Source organism: Gopherus evgoodei, chromosome 17 (assembly GCF_007399415.2).
Source record: "Gopherus evgoodei ecotype Sinaloan lineage chromosome 17, rGopEvg1_v1.p, whole genome shotgun sequence".
NCBI lineage: Eukaryota > Metazoa > Chordata > Testudines > Testudinidae > Gopherus > Gopherus evgoodei.
The window spans coordinates 316,336-341,297 of record NC_044338.1 but is presented as its reverse complement, the minus strand read 5'-3'; the positions used below and the strand labels follow the sequence as shown (position 1 = coordinate 341,297).

At 43.6% G+C, this 24,962-nt stretch overlaps 1 protein-coding gene across 3 annotated transcripts in view; it reads left to right on the top strand.

Moving 5' to 3' along the window:
- MYO1C (myosin IC) overlaps positions 1 to 24,962 on the top strand; it is a 143,953-nt gene that overhangs the window by 31,944 nt on the left and 87,047 nt on the right. The window contains exon 1 of one of the 3 annotated variants that reach the window (XM_030536235.1): positions 16,713 to 16,890. The exons of the other annotated variants lie outside the window; for them this stretch is intronic. Coding sequence (XP_030392095.1) covers positions 16,873 to 16,890 — 18 coding nt within the window. The 5' untranslated portion in view covers positions 16,713 to 16,872. Of the gene's footprint in view, positions 1 to 16,712; positions 16,891 to 24,962 lie in introns of those variants that run through there. 3 annotated transcript variants of the gene reach the window in all.

The following is a 24,962-nucleotide window of genomic DNA, read 5'->3' as shown; positions in this document are numbered from 1 at the left end:
TTTTTGGCCTGAGGGCCACATCTGGGTATGGAAATAATATGGCAGGCCATGAATACTCACAGAAGTGGGGGTTGGAGTGTGAGAGGGGGTGAGGGCTCTGGGGTGGGACCAGAAATGTGGAGTTCAGGGTGCAGGAAGGGGCTCTGGGCTGGGGCAAGGGGTTAGGGTGCGGGGTGTATATGTGAGGGCTCTGGCTGGAAGTGCTGGCTCTGGGCTGGGGCTGGGTTTGCAGGTGTAGGAGGGTGCTCTGGACTGGGACCAAGGGGTGTGGGGGGTGGGAAGGGGATCAGGGCTGGGGCAGGGGGTCAGGGCACGGGAGGGGGCAGGGGTGCAGGCTCTGGCCGGTGCTTACCTCAAGCAGGTTCCAGAAGCAGTGGCATACCCCCCCCCCCCCCCCGATTCCTTCATGGAGGTGCGGCCAGGCATCTCTGGGCGCTTTCTTGTCTGCAGGTGCCACCCCTGCAGTTCCCATTGGCCGCGGTTCCTGGCCCCAGTATGGAGCGGGGCAAGCCCCAGACCCTGCTCCCTGGCTGGAGCTCGAGGGCCAAATTAAAACATCTGAAGGGCTGGATGTGGCCCACACCTGTACTACAAGCATATAGTAAAACTGTCTCTATCCTGGAGTGCTTATTTATGGGTTTAATATGAAGTCTAGAAGAAGACATTTTCCTATGTAATTAAAGGATTGTCTTCAGAACTGCTCATATCTTTTATGTGTTGCAATACCTATTGTATACTTAATACAGCACTAGCACATTTTGCACCTTGTACTTTGTCCAGCATGAAGCAGAGTGTTTAATATGATTTTTATATTTTCACTAGATATATATTTTTTTTTTGCAGCAAGTGACTGAGTATCTGAAACACTGCGCTATTGTACTGGAAATCTGGAGATATTTTAGAGATACTGTGTTCCAAAAACGACAGGGTGGGGGGTTGGGAACATGCAGAGGCAATTCTCACACTTATAGCCAGAGCTCCATGTAGTCGTGGCACAAGTGGAACAAATTCCACTGCAACAGCCCTGAATTCCATGGCAGCATTAATTTATCCTATTTGTCATGAAATACTCATGATTCCCATCCCCCATACTCCTACATAGACACACACAGCCATGACTTATGGTTGAAAATACTCATTGATGTAAAATTTTGTCTGATTATTTTCAACAGTAACTGTATTCAAAGATTTATTTTCCCTGTTTTCCAGGGAGCTAGGTCCTCTCCCCAAGCCTTGGCTCCCTTAATATTGTCCAGGCGACTGAGCTCAGACTTCCTTCCTCTCTCCCCCTGTTGTATGCCAGGGAAGAGGGGAATTTATGGGCAGCTTCAGCATTTCATCTCTCTTGCTCCCCAAGCCTCAACTGCTGCAGTCTTCTGCAGGCAGTGCAGTTCACCAGCTTGTGCTACTGTCTCCCATAGCTCCCTGATTGCAAGCTGGACTGCAGGTCTGGCTCTCCATCCCCATGATGCCTAGTTCCATAGTTCAGTGAGCATGCTTTGAAATCCTACTAAAACTTCCCCTTGTGGGAAAACCTGGAGCATAATGGGCAGCTGCAGGCAGGTCTTGGTAATAGTGCAGGGAGACTGAAAAAAGAAAAAAAAAAAAAAGTAGGGTTCTTGGCTACAGCAAAATAGTAAAAACCATTACATTTTGGAAAAAAGCCAAATTCCACATCTGCAAAATCTGAGTCCATGGGTCCCTGGTTGTGATGCATGGGGCGTTTTTACCACTTGTAGCTATTGTTTCAGGTTGTCTGCAGACTCAAGCAGGCAATACTGGATTGGTTACACTTGGTCATATTTTTCAAGGTTATCTCTGCAACCATAAGGGCGAGAAGCATAATTTTTTAATAATGAAAGCTGAGTTTCTGGTCAAAAATTCTGAAGCAAGGGATGAATTCTGCAAAATACCCTTGGCACTGCTTATGGTACATGTACATCTGAGCTTTGGGAACTATTTAGAAATTACTTTTCCACATGAGCACCCTCGTACAGCACTGAAACTTAAGAGATGAGGTTAAAAAGAGGCACATGGTCCCTTCCACTTCAGCTTCTTCCTTTCTACCATTAGCTGTCTGTGCAGGGACCCTCTCTCTAGGGCTGGTAGGATTTACTCCCCTTCCCCCCCCCCCAGAAAATTTCTGTATTTAGTGTCTTTAGTTAGACTTTCTGGTTTTTGGACTGCAGCACTACTAGACCTGGGTTGACCCAGATCTTGGCACCAGCAATATCGTGGCTAATGCAGCTCTCAAAGACCCAGAGGAAAAAGACCAGTTGTAAGTAGACTGTTTCTTGCCCCTCTGTGTTCCAGGAGTCATAGGCACACATCCAAAACTTAATTTGCCTTAGGGAGGCTCACTCTTATGAGAAAAACCTATCACTGCCTATAACAGAGATTTTATATGCTAGGATCCCAAATCTGCTTTCAGATCAGCAGCAGTTCTGTTTTCCTCTGGTTTTGAAGGTGTTCATGTTGGGGAAATGGGGCACCTGTGGCACAAAAACAAATATACTGGACCCTTTGCAGTCTGACTGGCACATGGGAGAGAGCCATTTCAGGAAAGGAGTTCAGTTCTGGGACCCCATTGGTTCCAAAAACTTCCTTGGCTCAAAAAAACCAAACAAACCCTGCTTCAGACAGGAACAGGCTAGTGCAGGGCCCTCTGAGGTTGGAGATTTCCTTGGCACTGAAGAGACCTGCTTCAGAGAAGATACAAGCTAACATGGAGCCACCTTTGGTGCCACAACTTCTGTCAGAAAAATCCTTCTCTCTGGCAGAAATTAGTTGGTGAGAGAACCTGGTTTGTGCTAGGACTTCCTGTAACACTGAAGAAACCATGAGGCGGTTTGTTCTGAGTCTTATCATGTCCATCTCCTAGGCCTCTATCAGTCTCTTTTTTTTTCTTTAAAAAATGGTATTCAGTCCTGTTCTCCTCTGTACTTGAGAACAATGACAAGAAGGAAAAAAAGCATGTAGTGATCTCATGCTGGGGCCAAAGCACTACCCATAAGAAGAAAAGACACCGTCACTGATCCAGGGAGCACTTGGGTGATCATTCTAGCCTCTGGATCTCCCAAGGTGTCTCTTCCTTGGGGTGGGGGTGTGATATAATGTAGGTCCCCTAAACACTGATGTGTTACTCTCTCTGGACCTATCATTCTTCCCCAAAGCGATCTGGTAATCTGTGCATCTTCAGGTCTGGGAAGTGACGCCACCTCTTTGCTCTTGTAGTGAGGGTTCTGAGGACTCCCTTTGTTGTCTCTGCTGCTGTCTGTGATGGGCTGTGAGGCTCACCTGCATAGTATTAGAGCCCAGACATTCATGCGTGCTCATTCTCCCTATAGCTCTATGAGGAGATTCTGTAGCCCTGGGGAAGAGGTCACTATTGTCAGGGACTGCCATCTACATGTTGGTGGCCTGGACAGTATGAAAGATGGTTGAGGCCTATGAGAAACTGAAGGACCCAGATCCACTGTTGAGATCTCAGGGGCTTATTCAGTCTGATCAGAAGAAGTAGTGTTACCTCAGACAACACTTTCATGTCATTACTTCTGCCCCCCTGTCTAGAACCTCCAGAAACAGCAGAAGAAACAGGGTAAAAGAAGGCACTTCAGAGAGCCTAACTGCAATATCTGCTACCTACATGCTCTCCTCACCTGCCAGAGTGTCAGTCTTTACTTTCTTCTCTATTTTCCTTTCCTCTCCTCCTTTTGGTGATTGACTGGGCCGTTTCTTTAGTGCATAGTGTGGAATTACCACAGATTATTGGATGCTCGAGATTCATTTTGGGTACACAGTCCAGTTCTCCTCTGTGTCACCATACAAGCCCCCTTACTTTTTTATAATGGACTTATCTTTTCAAGAGTCAGGGGCTCCCTTGCAACCAGCACCAATGCAAAGTGCCTTCGGTCTTGTTCCAGAGTGGTAAACAGAGTCTCAGTGAAAGATGTATTCCTAATAGACTGGAGCAAAGGGCTTCTTTTTGCCTTTTCACTGATCCCAATAATTCTGCAAGCAGTCAGAAGGATGCAACAAAACAGAATGAGGTCATAACAATTGTTCCACTTTGGGCTGGTAAGAGTTGAGTTGGGGTTGGGAAGAAAGGTAGTGGTATACTTATAAGTTCTGCCCATATGAATCAACAAAATGAGGTGTTGCTTAGTAGATTGTGCAGATGTTCAGACTGTTAGTTCATGTTCTCTGGGCTCCCGGAGCGTGGCTTCCCCTCATTATCCTCATGGTCTCGGCTAGGCTTGGCCCCATTTTGATTGGGGATAAATATAAGGTGTAGTATTTCCAAAAGGCACCCACTTGTGGCATCAAAATGAGAAGTCACAGTAAAATTTGCAAATCTCCCTTTTGTAAGACTGATATACACATAGGGCTTGTCTACATTTGAAATGCTACAGCAGCACAGCTGCTGCACAGCACTGTGTCACTCTAATACTTTGGCATAGACACTCTCTGCAGTAAAGGGAGGGGTTCTCCCTGTTTGTACTAGTGATTAGGTTGGGTTAACTATATCACTCGGGTGAGGATTTTTCACATCCCTGAGTGACATCTCTGGGTCAACTGTAATTTTTGAGTGTAGACCTGGCCACAGTTTTTGTCTCTTAACTATATTGGTTTCTAGCGAAAGTGGCACAAATCCCTAGTATGCATGCCACTATACTGGTATAAAGATGCATGTAATGTATATGCCCCCCCCCCAAGATTTAGGGGTATAAATTGTACCTATATAAGCATCTTTATGCTAGAATAAAGGCATGTCTACATGAGCCTTTTCTGCGCAGTAAGCCAGGGTGTAAATCTACAGTGTTCCAGTGTGCTGTGCACTAAAAGTACTGCAGTACGTCAAAACGGACTATCCTCAAATGTGGGATCTAAACCTGATACTGTATAGACTAACAGACGTTTTGGAGCATGAGCTTTCATGGGTGAATACCCACTTCGTCGGATGCATGTATTCACCCACGAAAGCTCGTGCTCCAAAACATCTGTTAGTCTATGAGGTGCCACAGGACTCTTTGCTGCTTTTACAGATCCAGACTAACATGGTTGCCCCTCTGATACTTGAAACCTGATACTAACAACGCTAATAGATGTGCTCCCTGAGACTTAACTATCTTCTACAGGGATAGAGCCCTCCTAGCAAATTTGTACCAGACATGGTTCTGAGTTCCACCCTTATCTGAATCTTGGTCTCCTAGTATTCATCAGTAGACCTGCTTCTGATTCAGGGCTTTGAGCTTTCATTTTCATATGACAAGAATGTTCCAGACTGGAAATTCAGCAGCAACTTAATCCAAAGTAAAAAAAACAAAACAAAAAAAAACAAACAACCCAACAATTTTAATTATTAAATGGAAAGAAGTTAGTTCTGCGGCCTCTGTTGTTTATTTTTATATCAAATTCAGTTTGTTTTACGCTGCCCCCATTTGTTCATTGTATCAGAGAATTTTGTAATAGACAATGCACAACGGGATTAATGAAGCTGTCAGGGAGACGCTGGAGGCTGAGCAGCCGGGTAGTGGCCAGTTACGTCTTTTGATACCTGGAAAGGTGCAGACGACAGCTTGAAATTCTGGAATAAACCCAGCAGCTGGTTGTCTCACAGTGATCCACGACAAAATAGTTAATAGTGCTGACATTTTAAATACGGCTCTCTAGATTTCAGAATTAACCCACTGAAATGAATGAGGCAGCTCACAACTCAGATCTAGTGTTTGAGACTAGCTACAGACTTAGGCAAACAGTGCTATGTAAGTTACTCTCAGTTCATGTTTTCTTTGAAATCAGAAGGGGATAGAAACATTTAAAAAAAAAAAAAGCAAAAGCTGAAATTCTGCTGTACAACTTTGCATCAAGGGACAGTGTTCTCAGGAAATTGTGTGTCCAAGAAATTGCAGGATGCACAAGGCCTTGCCTCTGTGACATTTGGTTGGGGCAGTTGAAGTTAATCTCTCCTTTCTCATCTGCTGTTCTCATGTTGATGATCTCTCTTGGTACAGGCACAGCACAAATCTATCGTTTCTCCAGGAATAGACTTTCTGGAACTGAACAAATAATTTATTAACTGTCTCTTGAGACTCGGTACCAAACAGTAGGGAAGGCAACAATTTTAGGGATTAGGACTAGAGCTGGGACTTTGTACCAACCTGTCACTGGGTGCACAAGAAGCTGCTTATGTACACTCTCTGTTCATTGTCAATGTCCCAAGACTATTTTTTCTTAAATAAATTAGCTTTCATATGCTAATGACTGCAAACAACACCAGCATGGGTTGCTTTTCTGAACCGTTTCGTAATAATCATACAGTGGGTATTGCTCAATCAAGCATCTAGAATAGCTAGGAAAAATTAAGTCCAGGTTATTATCTTCAGAAATCTGGTTGGAGTGAGTTTTGCTCAAGTTTCATGGCAAAGTGTGTGTCATTCAGAACACAGATATGAAACTCTTCCCAGAAACAAATATATAATAAGGCAAGCACTCAAGTGCAGATTAGAACTCTTTAAGGACTAATAGAGTCCTCAGTTATAAGCTGAATATGAAACATCAGGAAGGAAATACTAGATGAGTGGACAGGCATAAGACACTTTTAAGAGCAGATCCTTTCCTAGATGTATAGGATTGTGATCAGGCTAAGGTTTGAGCAGCAGGTAAAGATTCCAACAGTGGGCCAGGTTAAATGGAAACAAAAAACAATCCTTTCTGTGGATTCTGACTTGATCAGCCAAAGGAATATAGACCAGCAAAGCCTGGTCACATTGTTCAGCTGCTGGAAGAGAATCTGTAAACTATAAACATGACATAAAGCAGCGCTTCTGTCTGCAGAACTCTATTCTGGCTTCTTGTCAGCAAAGCTCTCTCTCTTACTAGAGTAGCCCATCCTCTTCAGTCTCTGAACCTAACTATGCTTAGGTGCCGCTGACTGCTTCAGCTCAGGGAAGTGTGCCTATCTTGTCTTGGTGTTTATATTTTGTTTATTATCGTGGTATCTGAGGTACTACATCAGCTTGTGTTATTTCAGCAGGCCTTGGCTACAATGGAAAGTCTCTGGCCTTATCCCAAGACAGGAGCAAGTATGGAACTTAAAACCCATCGCCAGGAACTATAGTGGAACATTCCTGTTCGATCACATCCTGCAAAGTAGTGCTTTGTGGCATTTATTGTAGAAACTCCCTTTAATTTGCATGAGCCAAAGGACAGTCTTTCTTTAACTGGGCTTGCAGGTTTTGCCTCTCAGGTCCACACTACGCTGTTAAACCGATTTTAACAGCATTAAGTCGATTTAACGCTGCACCCGTCCACACTACACTGCTCTTTATATCTATTTAAAGGGCTCTTTAAATCGATTTCTGTACTCCTACAAAATGAGAGGAGTAATGCTAAAATCGATATTACTATATCGATTTAGGTTAGTGTGGACGCAAATCGACGTTATTGGCCTCATTGTTTTACAGTAGCTATCCACAGTGCACCGCTCCAGAAATCGACGCTAGCCTCGGACCACGGACGCACACCACCGAATTAATGTGCCTAGTGTGGACGCGCGCAATCGACTTTATAATATCTGTTTTATAAAATCAGTTTAAGCTAATTCGAATTTATCCTGTAGTGTAGACGTACCCTCAGACAGTCTGTGAGATGTATGTTGCTTCAGCTACAATTACAGCATCAGAGAACAACTTGGTTTTGACATCTTTGTGAAAGTTGCATAACTCTTTGTATAGACGATAACTATGTAATTGCTGAACTGTTAACCTGCTTAGCAGGAGCCTACAAATCATTCAGTTATGTGAAGCATTGAGTGAGGGAAGTTCTCAGCTATTCTAGTGCCAGCTCCTCCCATTGGGAGGTCTGCAGGACGTTGGTACCTTTCAGAGCCAACAAGGGCTCTCTCCTTGGAGTCCCAGGGAGAAAAATAATCGTGAAACGGTCCTGCCAGTGTGTGTAAAGCAAACGTTACAGCACATTTCAAACACACAATGCAGTGTAAGCCCATCATCTAAGGATTATTTTACGGCTTTGAGATTCCATTTTGCATGTTTGCTCTTTCTCTTTCCTTATTATGCAGGAAGGGATCACAACAGCTCTTGTCAGTTTATTCTAGTTTTCCTGTGCTGCTGTGCATACATTTGGGCTGTGGGAGTAGTGCTTCTTGCTCTGAAGAGGAGAGCTGATTGAATTTGACATTTAGAATAGCCACAAATTGAGTATTGCTCCAATGCCACCCTCTCCTGGCTGTGGTGAGGAGAGTTGCCAGAATACCCTATATTACTCTTTTGGAGGATAGCAAAGTGTGAAAAACCCCCATTCTGAGAATTGCTTCCCTCCTCAACGCTGTTTTTGTTTGTTCTTCTTTTCAGATTGCAAAGAGTTTTAGTGCTGATCTGGCCTTATATAGTAATTTCCTATTATTAGAAACATCTCCCTGGGATCTTGTTGGGGGAGTAGCAGAGGGAAATCCTGTTTCCTTCATCTGAAATGCAGGGCTAGCAGCACTTTTCATACACTCCATGTCAAATGTCCATGGGATAGGGGGGTTTCATTGTAATTCAGTTTCTGGCCACAATCCCTTTAAAACTATTACCGTTTCTAGAAAGAGCGAGCTCCTATTCTTGCAGGTTTCTTCCACTCAGTCACATATGCTGAAACTTAAAGCATTGTGTGTGCACCCTGTAAAATGTGCTCAGTTTTTCTCAGCCAACTATTGTCTTTCTCTGGGTATCAAAGTTTTTTCCTAACGATTTGGAAAACTGACTCACCTCTTTGTTGCCACAGATGACATGGCAAGATGGGCCTGTTCCACCCTTGCCTGTGTCAGAATGGAGCCTGTGCAGGAAGCGAGTGATGATTATAACAGCATTTGGAAAAAGAGAGGAGCTGCCTCATAATGAGGAGGGAATGGATTCTGTTTTGTGTGTGCAGACAGAATGTGTTTTTAGAGAAGCAATTGGCTGCTGAAAGTACTGACATATGCACAGACCTTGGACACTTAACTTTTCCTGTGAAAACATTTTTTCCCCATAAAAGGAAGATTAGGTCCTGCCACTGGGAGGGACTGTTGCGCATTCCTCACAAGTGACTTTCTCATCAGCTGAACTGGGTCAGACTGTTCGTATTAATGATTTTTGTGAATTAATTCTTCTAATAATGCCTCAGATTAAGCAGGGGAGCCACCCAACATTGCAATAAAGTAGGGTAAAGAAAACACTGAATTATTTTTTAGGCTCTTTATTATTGAGACTGGTGCAGCAATTACTTCAGGGTTCAAAATGAGTGGTGCTACTGGGACATTCTATGAAGTTATTTGAACAGCCATCAGATTTGGCTGCAGTTTGATAGCAACCCCCTGAACCACAAGTGTGGTGACATTTAAGCAAGAGTTGGTGATACATGGGATAGAATAGCCACATTCTAGTAGTGACTGATCACATGTGAAATGTACTGTTTAGCCCTGTAATAGTGTATGGAGACAATTTATAAAGGAGTGGAACTTTTTGTTTTGATAGACATGATTAGTGCCTGGCATGCAACTCCTGTTTTATTGATTCAGTAGGAAGCAAGGATGTACCGAGTTCTTCAGGTTTGTTAGGCTGACCAGATTCTGTTTTCCAACCTAAGTATCATAGGGACACAATTGCTCTGTATGTGCAGTAGCCAGATTTAAATCTCAGTGTAACAATTGTCTTGTTTTATCTGTGCCTTTTTCTCAAAGGTGCCTAGTGTCTTCGTGTCTGAATGCTGAAGAGCACGTAAGGAACGTAAGAACAGTTATACTGGGTCAGACCAAAGATCCATCTAGCGCACTATCCTGTCTTCCAACAGTGGCCAATGCCGGGTGCCCTAGAGAGAATGAATAGAACAGGTGATCATCAAGTGATCCATCCCCTGTTACCTATTCCCAGCTTCTGGCAACAGAGGCTAGGGACACCATTCCTGCCCATCCTGGCTAATAACCATTGATGGACCTATCCTCCATGAACTTTTCTTTTTTGAACTCTGTTATAGTCTTGGCCTTCACAACATCCTCTGGCAAAGAGTTTCGCAGACTGTTGTGTGGGGGAAAAAATCTTCCTTGTATTTGTTTTAAACCTGCTGTCTATTAATGACATTTGGTGACTCCTAGCTCTTGTGTTATGAGAAGGAGTAAATAACACTTCCTTATTTACTTTCTCCCTACCAGTCATGATTTTATAAACCTCTGTCATATCCCCCCCTTAGTTGTCTTTTTTCCAAGCTGAAAAGTCTCAGTCTTCTTAATCTCTCCTCATATGGCAGTCGTTCCATACCACTAATCATTTTTGTTGCCCTTTTCTGAAACTTTTCCAATTCCAGTATATCCTTTTTGAGATGGGGCAATCGCATCTGCACACAATATACAAGATATGGGCTTACCATGCATTTATATAGAGACAATATATTTTCTGTCTTCTTATCTATCCTTTTCTTAATGATTCCCAACGTTCTGTTTGCTTTTTTGACTGCTGCTGCACATTGAATGGATGTTTTGAAAGAACTATCCACAATAACTTCAAGATCTTTCTTGAGTGGTAACAGATAATTTAGACCCCATCATTTTATATGTATAGTTGGGATTATGTTTTCCAGTGTGCATTACTTTGCATTTATCATCATTGAATTTCATCTGCCATCTTGTTGCCCAGTCACCCAGTTTTGTGAGATCCTTATGTAACTCTTAACAGTCTGCTTGGGACTTAATTATCTTGAGTAGTTTTGTAACATCTGCAAATTTTGCCACCTCACTGTTTATCCCTTTTTCCAGATCATTTATGAATACGTTGAATAGGACTGGTCCCAGTACAGACCCCTGGGGGACACCACTATTTACCTCTCTCCATTCTGAAAACTGACCATTTATTCCTACCCTTCATTTCCTAACGTTTTAACCAGTTACCAGTCCATAAGAGAACCTTCCCTCCTATCCCATGATAGCTTACTTTGCTTAAGAGCCTTTGGTGAGGGACCTTGTCAAAGGCTTTCTGAAAATCTAAGTACACTATATCCACTGGATCCCCCTTGTCCACATGCTTGTTGATCCCCTCACAGGAGAAAGAGGAAAAGGTCTAAAGATGTATATCTCCGAGCCTAAGATTCCTGGAGCATGCATATTTATTTGTGGAAGAATGGGATTCTCAGGGGTTGGTTGTGGAAAGCTCTATTAGAAACGCACATCAGTAATGACAGCAACTGGTGTTCAGTTGCCTTCTGTGAAGGAGGCATTGGTGATCTCATTTATCATGGAGGTCAAGTGTTCTTGCTAGTTTCAACCATACATGAGGATAGGAGTAGTTTTTGTAAGTGGTGAGTTAGATGTCCTTCACAGCCTCAGAGCCCTATTTTGGGTTACTTTAGGAAGTCAAGGTGCTGTTACCAGTCTGGATCACCTAAAGTATGCAGCACAGTGAACCTTAAGAATGTTTTTGGTTGATGAAGAGACCTGTTAACTTCTCCAGCTAAAGAATTCTTATGACATGCTGGAGGGAGCCTTCCTTTTGGAGCCCTCCTAGCCTGTGTTCGATGGGGTGGTTCCGATAGCATCTAGCCAAATACTTTCAGACTGTGGAATTTACATGTATTTGCATTTTTAAGGCAGCAGAACTTGTAGAAAAAATATTGAAAAAATTGTATTATGTCAGAAATGGTACATGAACCTATAACTGTCCTGTACTTTCATCTCCTTACTTTTTTGAGTACTTTAACCGTGAAACCCATCACTCTGCTAATGAAGTATTGTGTATAGAATATACTAAAGGCATTATCTTAGACTCCCAGATTCATATTGTATAGCAAAACCTGGAATCCTGAATGTAGGAGAAGATGAATGCTTTGCCAAAGCCAGTTTAATGGGGCTGGGTTCAGATTTATTTATTTATTTAATTTAAATAGAGCCATCAGTTGCTGGGTCAGCTAGGCAGTTCATGTTCTGCTTTCTGAGCCTTTCAGTAGGGGGCTCACAGGAAGAGTTTCCTGTCTCCTTGTTTTGAATGTGAATTTGCGTGCAGGGAATTCACTGCTTATCAGTAGTGAGCAGAACAGTCCCAGTGCTCTCATCCAAGGCTTCAATGAATCACTACTGAGTGAAGGGGCTTGGAAAAGTTGATTCACATCTCTGCCTTTAGTAGCAATGGAACCTCCATCTAGCCTTAGCACCAGGCACAGATTGTCATTGACGTCCGCCTAGCTGGCAAGGAAGAAACTGCTTGGATTGCCTTTGAGCCACATTGCTCAAGGGTCAGCATGTTTTAAACAGAAGGCATTTTACCTGTATGGCTTTCTGACCCCCTCCTATCTACCCTCAGTTGGTTTTCTCCTAACTCCAACTTCCCCAAAGATAGGATTATGTTCCCCTCCCGTAGGAGTTGATCATATCCTTTGTAGTCTTCTAGCCTCAAAACAGGAATATGGCCTGTTCTGTCCTCATCGGGGCTTTGGCAACTGTGGAGAGATGTTTTGAGAGCTTGCTTGTGTGAACTAAAGGCAGATGCAGAGCAGTAGGAAGGGGAGGATGTTAGTCTGAAGAATGTGGAACATGGTTCAATGTGGCTTAACACTGCTCAGATCACTTTTATTGATTTATCTTGCACTGTCTCAAATCAACCTGTGGTCTGTACTAGACTCTTTTTTCCTTTCAGTAATATGCCTGCTAGCTCCTAGTTGCTGTTCTTCCATCCATTGTCAATGCTTTTAAAGCCAGAAGGTGAATTGCACTGGAAGGTATGGTGATGGTTGTTAATTATTTTAGTGCCATCAGTGTTCTGGGCACAGTCCAAACATAAAGAAAAATGAAGACTTCCTGCCCACAGAGTTTATAATCCACATCTCACCCAGAAGCACAATACACTTGCTGATGGAAGGATGGTCATGTGGTTAAGACACTGCACTGGGATGTGTGGAAAACTGGGTTCAGTTATTGTCTCTGCCAGACTTCCATTTGTGGCCTTGAGAGGTTTAATTGATCTTTCTAGCCCTCAAGTTGATGATCTGTAAAATGGTGATTAAACTACCATTCTCTCTCTGTCTGTCTTGTCTATTTAGAAGAGCTTACAGTCTAATCACTGGTCATTTTTAAATCAAGATTAGATGTTTTTCTAAAAGGTATTATCTAGAAATTATTTTGGGGAAGTTTTGTGGCCTGTGCTACATCGGACTAGATGACAACAGTGGCCCCTTCTGGCCTTGGAATCTCTGAATCAATAAGCAGAGGTTGTGCCTTGGTATGTGTATGAAAAGCACCTAGCACAATATGATCCTGATTTTGGTTGTGGCCTCTAATGCGACTATAATAAAGAGTGGTAATGATGGTCTAGTCCTGAGGTGTGGCACAAATATCTTGGTGAGATTGAGGCAGAATTTTGTTCATAAAGTGGGATTTTTCTGAAGAGAGGGAAGCTGTTATGTGTGAGGTGCCCAATAATCTAATAACCTGTGGTGCAGATGTGTAATTCCCCACATGTATTGCATTGTCTCTTTCCTTCCATGGTTGGAATCCAGGCTAGAATTAAACATTTTTAGAAAAATGTTAATGGGAATTAACTCTCTTCTGAAAGGGCCATAGAAAAGCTGGAAGGCTCAGGTGCCAGCCACCCTATAAATCTCTTGTCAGAGTATGCTGTTATAATGCAGGGGTCACCTGACATGGTTAAAACATGGTTTATTCTTGGAATATAAGTTGAACTCAACTGGGTTTTAACTATGTTCCTGAGTTGAGCTACAGCACCAAAAGTCAAAGCTTCAGCAAGATTTTTGTGTATGGTTTGGTCTCTTCTATGCTGCAGAACTGATCAATGTTTCTACATTTTTTTCAGGGAAACAGGCTATTGTAGCCATGCCCCTTCCCGCACACAACACCAGACATGAAATTTGGTATAGTGCAGAAGTGATCTGAAGAAGAAGCCTTAATTAACTGGGCAGCTCTTTTAAACAAATTCCTAATACCCTAGCTCTCTAGTTTTGAGCCTTATTTTAAAGGCCAAGTCACTTTCCATATTGAGGGAGGTTAACTACAGTACTCCAATTGTAAACATACCAGGCCCTTTCAAGCAGGGGGCTGCTTAGGAGCCAGGATGTTGGTTGTGTCAACATGTCAGTATAGCATAGTGTACTTCTGTGTTTCTGAAGCCAGAGTACAATAAACATGAGACTTAGAATGGCATATTTTAAATAGTGCCTCTCAGCCAGGATCACAAAGCTTTTCTGATCTATAGGAATACTTTCACCCACTGCTGAAACACAGCTTGCTTTATAGTGGGATGCAGCAGTTGTTTTAACAGTTCACCATAACTCCATAGAAGTTGAGGACAAGAAGTGAAAAGAGAACTTGCAGCTAGTTAGAACTGTAGGGTGAAATAAGGGAGACAGTGTAATTATTCAAACTAGAATCTGGCCAGGACACCATGGCTGATGCCCCAACTCTTTTCAAAAGTGCCATAGGATCCTTGTCACAAATGTCAGGGCCTTGGTATTCTGTTTCTTCTGAAAGATGTCTCCCATCCAAGTATTATCCGTGTCCAACCCTATTTCATATAAAACAAGATGGGCTTATAATGGAAATCTAAGGTGTACATATTGCTACTGGGAAGTTTCACTGAGAAGACAGGGGGAAGAAAACCTTTACATTGGTTGATTTGAGGTGATTGATGCCAGCAGCAGTGAAGACTTGAAATGGGGAATTTCCTTTACCTTTAGAGCTGAAATGCTTGGAGTACATGGAAGTTTAAGGTGGACTAACCACTGGGTAAGAAACTTTAGGTCTTCAGATTTTTTTTCTAGGTTCTGCTCCTCTCCATGAGGAACCTGCTAGTAAGGGCATTTGATCACCGCCTATTAACAAGCTATAAACCTTAATGGTCTCTCAGCAGCTCCTAGACACACATGCCAGTACTTCACAGATGAAAAATACAATATGGTTTGAACAGTAATGCTAGAATATGACCTAAGAGCCTCAGATGTATGAGAATCACCAGCCTAATGACTGAAGAATGAATGTATCTTCACTTCTACTCCTAAAGAGTATACTCAGGGAAGGGAACCAACTTATCTTTACTACTATCTCCCCTCTATACTGCACTGCCCACTCTCCTCCTAAGCTTTACAGTCACTGAATAGTCAGGGGCTTTGACTGGGTACCCCTGCTGGCCCCCCTAAATCCCTGGAAACTGGCCAGTACTGGTGGCTCATCTCAGACAACACAGGGCACCAGGAATAGCCTCAGTTTATCAGACCTGAAGGTGCAAAGAAGGGTGTGGTTTCTGCAGAATACCAGGGAATCCAAACTCTAGGTCTCATTTGGGTCAGAGTAGAAGTCCCTCTGTGTAGATGCATACAAGGCATTTGAAGCACAAATCTCTTTAATTGGGACTCTGAACAACAGTTCAGTCAATGAAGGCTGTCTTGTCAGTCTAGCAGGTTGACATGCTATAGATTTCAGGACAAGGACTTTGTCTTCCTCTGTGCGTGGACAGCACCTGGCATGTGCAGGTGCTTCTTCACATTTTTAATAATTTGCCCAGATAGTGGATAGCTACAGCACCCCATGTTGTGAGCTCGTTGAAGAGAGGGATAGTCATGAAACAATATAAAAGGGAAATTCACGGCAGTATGATTTGTGTAGATTACAGTTATCTGGATTCTGAGACATACCGCCCAGTAGTCATCCTCTTTTGAGAAACTCCTGTAGTTGCTGGCATTGTTGCTGTGAGTCAAATTGTATGGCTGGAAAATTATATTGCCTTTAAATACTTTTGGTTACGGAAGACTAGATAGAAGGGAAATCAAATCTCCTGACTCAGTATGGAGTTGATTCCCTTCAAGAGACTGCTTGGCCCCCGACATAGCTGAATAGCTGGAGTGCAGTGTGTTTCATCCATGCCAGCACAGTGCAGAAGGCTGCAATATCTGAGACCATTTCAAGCTCTGATCGTGCTGAATGGTTGCCATCTTGTGACTTCTCCCCAGCATGGCCAGGAAATGTAGAGCTTTGCAACTGCCCCAATGTAGGGGGACTCATAACTCCATGCTGTAATGAAGTGCCTCATGTTGGGAAGTTATCCAAAAGCCCCTGCTGCCAGCAGTAATACTGGGCATTATGGGATAAGTGCTGCAGGTGTGCTAGCATGCACTGGTGCAACTCTGGTTGTAAGGAGCTTCAGGTGTGGATGCTTCACAACAGTTCTGGAACAGAATGTTGCTGGGTACATGTGCTAAACTGTTGCAAGGACAAACAAGAAAATCAACCATTTCCTACCATCAAAGTTCCTGTAGTGGTTTCTTTGGTTTGCTGGAGTCATGAGAGGAGCTAAAGCTTCAGGCACTGGAACTTTGCTGTGGACTTGCAGGTCAGTGTATTTGAGTTTGATTCAGTGTAGCCCACTTGATGTTCCTGTTTGTAGCTGTGTTTTTGTGCAAATTTTGCCACAGCAGAACATATGGCTGCTGTCTTTGCTTTTTTCCTGTGGTGTTGGGTTGTAGGCTCTGGCCCAAGGTTTCCAGCCTCTTTGATTCCTTTTCTTTCCATTTTCTCTGTCATTAGACAGCTTGTGCTCCACATACAGGCAACAGGCTTTTTTTTTTTTATCTTGAGCTTCAGCTTGCGATCTGCGTGGCTCTCTCTCTTTCTGTTTAGAAGGGGAGGAGAGTTTTTTTGGTCACTCTCCTTCTTATACAACGCCTTCTTTAGCAGGCTCCAGTAGGAGTTGGGTAGACAGGAGTGGTTCCTGACAGTACCAAAAATGTCATTAAAAATAAAAAAGGCAGTTGATTGAAGAGAGTTGTCCTCAGGTTTCTCGCTTTGTGACAGCATAACTGACTCTCTGACAGTGCCTTGTGAGCTGAAAAGGATCAGAAATGAAGTTCAGGGCTGCGGTAAGATTTGTTTAACTGCTGTTCTTCTGCAGTCTTGCTAATATGTGTCCAGCCTGAGAGGAATGGAGAGAATTCTTCAGGGTTTCAGCAGGAAGTTCCTGTGTTTTTACACACTTTCAAATGGAAAACTACTTCTTGGAAAGTTAAGTGTGAGTGCTTGAGATGAGTAGAAGAAAAGCAAGGCAGGTTGGGGGCTTATATTTTAAGGAGGTGAGTGTATGTGGGGGTACAGAGGGTGGGAAGAGACTGACTCAGGAATGTGCTGGGGTTCTAGTAAGGGCATATGCATCATGTTCTGGGGTGCTTTTTGTGTGATATCACAGAGATGCCAACCCTTACTAACTTTCAGTAATTCTTGATTTTTTTTAAAGATGTAATTATGAAATTACTAATTTGGGTTTAAATCAAGTAATTTTACAATCACACACATGTAATGTATATAAAGTGTGTGTGTGTCACCACTCGGGTCTTACGAACACAGGAAATAGCACGAGGGGGGAGGGGCGCGCCTGGTGCATTCTTCCTAACCACCATGGCACAAGTGCATACTGTGCAGCGAGGTTCTGATAGGAGGCAAGTCAGAGTGGTTTTGAATGGGTTGGGGCACTGCTGGATTCACCACCAAAGCCACAGGCTTTGTGTTGCACTTGAACTGCCCCTTGTGGATGCTGCAGGACTATGTTAAAATGTTCCAGGTCAGTGGCTCTCAACCTTTCTAGACTACTGTACCCCTTTCAGAAGTCTGATTTGTCTTGCAAACCCCCAAGTTTCACCTCACTTAAAAACTACTTGCTTACAAAATCAGACACAAAAATACAAAAGTGTCACAGGACACTATTACTGAAAAATTGCTTACTTTCTTATTTTTGCCACATAATTATAAAATAAATCAATTGGAATATAAATATTGTATTTACATTTCAGTGTATGGTGTATAGAACAGTATAAACGAGTCTTTGTATGAAATTTTAGTTTGTACTGACTTTGGTACTGCTTTTTATGTAGCCTATTGTAAAACTAGGCAAGTGTCTAGATCAGGGGTTCTCAAACTGGCGGTCGTGACCCCTCCGGGAGTTGCAAGGTTATTACTTGGGGGATCGTGAGCTGTCAGCTTCCACTCCAAACCTTGCTTCACCTCCACCATTTATGGTGTTAAATATAAAAAAGTGTTTTTAATTATTATAGGGGGTTGCACTCATAGACTTGCTGTTTGAAAGGGGTCACCAATACAGAAGTTTGAGAACCACTGATCTAGTTGAGTTGATGTACCCCCTGGAAGACCTCTGCATAGTCCCAGGGGTACACGTACCCCTGGTTGAGAACCACTGCTCTAGGTATCTAGATGGGGAAAGTTCAAGCACAGTACACAGTCTGTGGCATGGGCAATGAATACAATTTCCCACTGACAATCTCTACAGCTTGCCTCCTGTCAGACTCTCCCTGCACAGTCTGTGGGGGAGGAGAAGCTGGCGGAGGCAGTGGTGATGGAGGAGAGAGCGAATGTGACACAAATTAATCGGCAGCCTTTTAAAAGCAAACAAAGGGAAATACTTCTTCACACAATGCACAATCAACCTGTGGAGCTCGTTGCCATGGAATGTTGTGAGGGCCAAACATATAAAACTGAATTCAAAAAAGACTTAAATGTGTTAATGGAGGATAGGTTGGTCTATCAGTGGCCATTAGCCAAGATGGCGAGTTATGTGGGTGCCACTAAACCTCCAACTGCAAGAAGCTGTGTCTGGATGACAAGCATGGATCCCTCAAAATTGCCCTGTTCTGTTTATTCCCTCTGAAGCATGTGGTACTAGCCATTGTCAGAAGCCAAGATATTGGGCAAGATAGATGGGCAGTTGGGCAGATCCAGTAGGGCTGTTCTTATGTTTAAAATTAGCATTTGTATTGGAGAAGCAGCTACCAGCCAAACTCAGTCTATTCTCAGTATTCGCAGAATTAGAGGTGGTTCAGAGAAGACTGGTGAAAATGATCAAGGTCCTAGAAAAGTCGCATATGAAGAGAGATTGAAAAGACTAGGATTGTTACCTTAAACAGGAGACAAATAGGAGGAGGCATGACAAAAATATATAACTTAATTAATGGGCATTGGGAACTTCTTTTCTCCCTGTTTCACAACACAAGAAAAAGGCGACGGTCAATTAAATTAAAGGGTGGCAAATACAAAATTGATATAAGGAATTACTTTTTCATGCAATACATAATTAGATTGTGGAACTCATTGCCAAAGGAAGTTGTTGAAGACGAGAACATAGCAAGATTGAAAAAGTGATTGGATATTTACATGGATAAAAATATTCAAAGTTGTCATATTTAATGCTAACAGATGTTGAAAGTGGTATTAAAAACTTCATGGTTTTGATTTTACACCAATCCCTAACTGTTAGGGATTTGGAGTAGACTTAATGTGTGGGCAGATTATCCATCATCTGCATAATGTTAGGCATTTTGCATCTTCCCCTGAGGCATCTGTTACTGGCCACTGTCTGAGGCAGGATACTGGATTGGATAGGATCCAGGTTAGATCTAGAAAGGCAATTCCTATCTTCCTATTTTTCTTTAGCCCCAGTGCAGGCCCGCTATTGGGAGCAACAGCATGAATAGGCCCTTGGTGTTCTAACCATCATTCTGACACAGCTCAGAGCAGATTTTGTGATATGGTGATAAAACCACTTGAGGCTCATCTACACTAGAACTTACTTTGTTGCTATCATCAATACATCTGCAGTCTTGGTGTCATTTACTGTAATTTGGATACTGATTTTTCTTGTGTAGATAGGACCTCTGAGACCAAAGTGGGCTCTTAAGTGAAGGTGTGCTGAGTCCTGGTAGTGCCTTCCTAATCCCTCTCCATGCATATAAACTGGGCATCTGAAGACTGAGCCCCAGAGGCTTGGTTTTGGGATTCTTCTTGCAGAGGGGCAATTTGAGTGACAGAAGGCATGTCCCCACCAGTAGACACACAGGGCAGGATTCCCAGAGGTACGATGTAAATGGCTATTCATAACAATGAGTGTGCAGTGAGGAAGCTGATGCTCACTAATCTAATGCTTGTCAGGATGTTGTTTGATCTTCTCCATAAGAAGAAAGGAGATGTAAAGGGGCTTTTCACTGGAAGGAGTGCTATAATGCTGGTTCTATTATGGAATGTATTGCTATCTCTGAAGGACATAATGGTGTTAGATCATTGTGTAGGGCTGGAGAATTGGGGCATTGTCCAGCTAGGAGGTTAGTGATGTCCATATAAGAAAGGGCATAGGGCAGTAGTTATAATGAAGTGTGATGCAACAGTGTTTGGGGTGAAAGGGCATTGATGTTTAGAGGGGAATAGAACAATGCTTGGAGGTCGGTAATCAAAAGGTACAGCAGAGCATTAGATCAGGATGCTTTGATGGTGGCAAGTTGATATGGGTAGGAAGGGATGAGAATGGATGCCATGAAGTTAGTGTGTATAATCCTCAGTAAAAGTTTCACTAGAGAAGGGTCTTCCTCTTTATTTCTTCCTGCCTGCCTGACCTGGAAGCTACTACAAAGCTCATATAAAAGTGCTGTGAAAGGGGATGTTCTGGCTGTCTCATGTTTGTCGTAAGAACTCTGTGAAGTTGCCATGGGATCCACAGACCCATGGCTTTAGCTTTGTGTAACACCATAAAATCATCGAAGTAGGTCTAAAGAAATCCATTTTTTTTTCCAATCTTTCCTCATAGGTCATGTGTTCTAGACCTTTTTTCATAATTCTTTTTTGCTCTCCTCTGGACTTTGTCCACAGCTTTCCTGAAATGTGGTGCTCAGAACTGGACACAACTCTCCAGTTGAAGCCTAATCAGTCTGGAGTAGAGTGGAAGAATTCTTGTCTTGCTTACAACACTCCTGCTAATGCATCCCAGAATGACATTTTCTTTTTTTGCAACGGTTACACTGTTCAGTCATTTAGCTTGTGGTCTGCAGTAACCCCTAGATCCTTTTCCACTTACTCCTTCCTAGGCAGTCATTTCCTATATTGTATGTGTGCAACTCATTGTTCCTTCCTAAGTGGTGTACTTTGCATTTGTCCTTATTGAATTTCATCCTATTTTCTTCAGACCATTTCTTCAGTTTATCCAGATCATTTTGAATTATAAATCTATCCATCAAAGCACTTGCAACTCCTTCCACCTTGGTATGTCCGCAAACTTTATAAGTCTACTCTCTGCCATTGTCTAAATCTTTTAGAAAGATATTGAACAGAACCGGACCCAAGACCGATCCCACTCATTATGCCTTTCCAGCTTGACTGTGAACCGCTGATAACTTAACTGGTTGGAAAACCGTTCCCAGAGATGCACCGACCTTACGGTAGAGCCATCTAGGTTTTAGTTCATGGATACTGGAATCATCATGGATACTGGAACTAGCAGCATCTTTTTAGCTGATTTACACAGCTGGTGCCACTTGGTGAAGAGCAAAAATGCCGGCTCCCTAAATATAGAAATCCACTGTGTTGGCTCTGTAAGTTTCCCTGATCTCTTTCTGGTTTGCCCACGTCATTTTTCTCACAGATATTTTCTGTTTAGCTTGCTGACTGAAATATGAGTTTCCCTTCTATGCAATAAACAGCCTCATTCTCATCCTTAAAATTCTTTCTTAAAACTACTTTACTTTCCATTGTTAATCTTTGCTCCAGGTTTATCTACACTTGCTCTCTGCCATTTTAAAAAAGAAAATAAAGCAAGATACAAAACATGGAACAAATTATATGATCTGCTTACTTTGTAAAATCAGCATTACCTTGCTTTTTTGTTCTCTCTCATCTAGATTATGAACTACTTGGGGCAGGAACCTTATTGTCAAACACAAGAAGTTTCAAATACATCTCTGGTACTGTATGAGTAGTAATAAATTGCAACGTTCAAACTCCAGCAGAATTATTCAGTGACATACCTTTCTCTCTACACTTCTGATTCTCCCTTCTCCCTGTCCCTGTGACAAACATGTAATATATATTTAAAATGCACACAGCATGATTTAATTGCCAGCATTCCTGTTCTACTTTGCATTTTAGGGGATTGAATGAATCTGAAGTTTAGATAGCTGGAATAACAGGAATTCCACATCTTCAGTTTTAAAAGCAAAAGCTGCCAGGAGAAATGTTACAGCAAACTTTACTAGGACAAAAGTAAGGCTCTCTTTCCCTCTACTGTGTCATTAGTATTTCTAAACTGTTCCAGCTTATGGTCCTCTATTATTTAATAGTCAAAATATGAAGGGCCCTTGAAATTAAACTGCTTAAAGGCGTCAGTCAAAGGAGTGGCATTCCTCTCCCCCTCAAACATTTTTCAGAACAATAGCATAGTGTGGAAGGAAATTCTAAAGAAATGGTGAGTGAATCAGGAGGGCAATATCAGGGAGAGAAGAGCATATTCTGAGCACGAGCCATTGTTCCCCAAACTCCCAGCAATAACCTCTAGAACACCAGCTCCAACAGTTACCTTTTCTTTAATATTTACTATAAAGCAATCAAAAGAAGAAAATTATTTTATAAACAATCCTTGAGTGAGTCAACCACTGACAGACATACTTCTCTGTGAGTTAAAGGTTACACAGTTGTACTGTGCTGATGGTGATTCTTTGCTGTTTTTGTTAAAATTCTGATTTTCTTGTCCTTTGCTCAAAGTGGCTTACCCGTGTTAGGGGTAGCATTGTTCTAAGTGTCCCTACCAGACCCTGATATTCAAATGTAGAATTGAATATTCATTTAGTTTTTTCTCTCTGCTTAAATGTCAAATAATATATATATATATTAATTATTTGTGCGCAGTTAGCTGCAGTTAGCTTCAGGGCAGTTCAGCTACTACTCACATGTTCAGTAGCAGGGTACTGTTATGTAAGACATTAACATGTTGTCTTGTCAGAGAGCCCTCTCTCCCATACCAGCCACTGACCATCTAATTAGTAACACACTGGCTTTTGCTTTTTGCAATGTTGTAGCCATGTTGGTTCCTTGGATTCAGGAGTTTGGTACAAAGACACAACAAGCACAATTAGGCTGCATTACCTACATTATAAATATGTTGAGGTGCCCAATTACAATGCAGCTGTCACCCAAGTCAGGGTTGGATTAATTTTTTGTGGGCCTGGCACCAAACATATTTGTGGGTCCCCATGGGGCAAAGTGCAGGGGGGCAGGACGGTCAGTCTCCAGAGTGAAGGGCGGGCTGGGGGCAATGAGGCACAGCGTGAGCGGCGTGGCGGGAGCAGCCCCGCTCCGCACAGCCCAGGAGGAGGGCACTGTTTACAACCCTGCAGCTGCCAGACGCACACTGGCCTGCCCAGTCCTGTGCTGCCAGCATGTTCCTTCACCTGGAGGGAAGGCCTGCACCCCATACCACCCGCCAAGTGCCCACCCTTATGCCCAGTGCCTCCTTGCCCAGAGACCTCCACCACAGATCTCTATGCCGAGTTCCCACCCTCTCAGAGACCTCCCCCAATGGCCTCCCACCACAATTGCATAGCACCCTGCACACCACACTGCTTGCCCAGTGCTTCCCATCCATAGACCTCCCCACTGCCCACCATCTTCCTCACAGACCCACCATCACAGCTGCACAGCATTCCATGTTCCTGAGGGGGTTCTGCACCAAAAAATTAAAAATTCTGTGCACAGTATTTTAAAATTTCTGCAAATTTTATTTGTCAAATAAATGTGGAGTCTCCAATATGGCAGTGGGGAGCACAGGTCGCTCGCTGCATGGAGGTGGGAGATTACCCTGCAGCTTCCCCCCAGCCCACCCCGGGACAGGGACTTGGCAATGAGGCTGCACCTGACCCTGACACAGTGCAAGGGCCAGGCCTGCCCCCCTGTGCCAGGCACAGCTGATGTGGGTGAGCAGGCTCAGCCCGGCAGCAGGATCCCAGTGCAGAGGGACTTAGTGTGGGGGGGATCCAGGTGGGGGTAGGAGAGTTCTCTGTGGGGCAGTCTGGGTGCAGGTGGCCCAGTGAGAGATCTGGATACACAGAAGCTCATTGGGGGTTTCCGGGTGCAGGGGCAATGGGACTCTGCAGGGATCCAGGTGAAGGTGTTTTGGGCTTAACAGGGGGGTCAAGATGCAGGATAGGTAGAGTTCATTTGGGTGGGGGTCCAGGTGGTTGGGGCTCAGTGGGGAGGGTGTCTGGAGGGGGCTCATTGGGGTGGTACAGATGCAAGGGAGGTAGGGCTTGTCAGGGTGAGGGATCGATGTGTCTGCTTAACAGGGGAGCCCCAGCTTCTGCCAAGGGGATGCTGCATGCTGGGCTCCAGCTTCTCCCCCCCCCATGCCACTTCCTGCAGCTGGTGAGTGCAGGGCAGGCGCGACATCTGCTTCAGTCCCCGGGATGTGTAGCTCAGGGGAGGAGGCTTGGCCGCAGTTCCTCATCTGTAAAAATGCGATTAGCACTCTCCCACCTTACAGAAGCATTGGGAGGATAAAATTCATAGCCATTGTGATGTGCTCAGATACTACCGTACTACTAGTCATAAAAGCCTGAGACAGAAAAGGGAGTTCTTCTTCGAGTGATTGCTCACATCCATTCCAGTTAGGTGTGCGCGCCGCGCGTGCACGTTCGTCGGAAACTTTTTACCCTAGCAACTCCAGTGGGCCGGCAGGTCGCCCCCTGGAGTGGCGCCGCCATGGCGCCCAATATATATCCCTGCCGGCCCGCCCGCTCCTCAGTTCCTTCTTACCGCCGTGTCGGTCGTTGGAACTGTGGAGCGCGGCATAGCTGTCCTCCACGTCCCTAGCTCTCCTAGTTTCTATCGCTTGTTTATCGCTTATCTCTAGTTCTATATAGTTGTTAATTAGTATTGTTAAGTAGATAGTTTAGTAAATAGCTGTTAAGTAGTTCCTTGCCGGGGGCTTAGCCCTTCCCGGCACCGGGCGCCAGGCTCATGCCTGTTTCGCCAGGCTTCAAGCAGTGTGCGGCCTGCAAGAAGCCCATGCCTACCAGCGATCCCCACGAAGCGTGCCTGAAGTGCCTCGGGGAATCGCACAGATCTGACAAGTGCCGCATCTGTAAGGCTTTTAAGCCGAGGACAAAAAAGG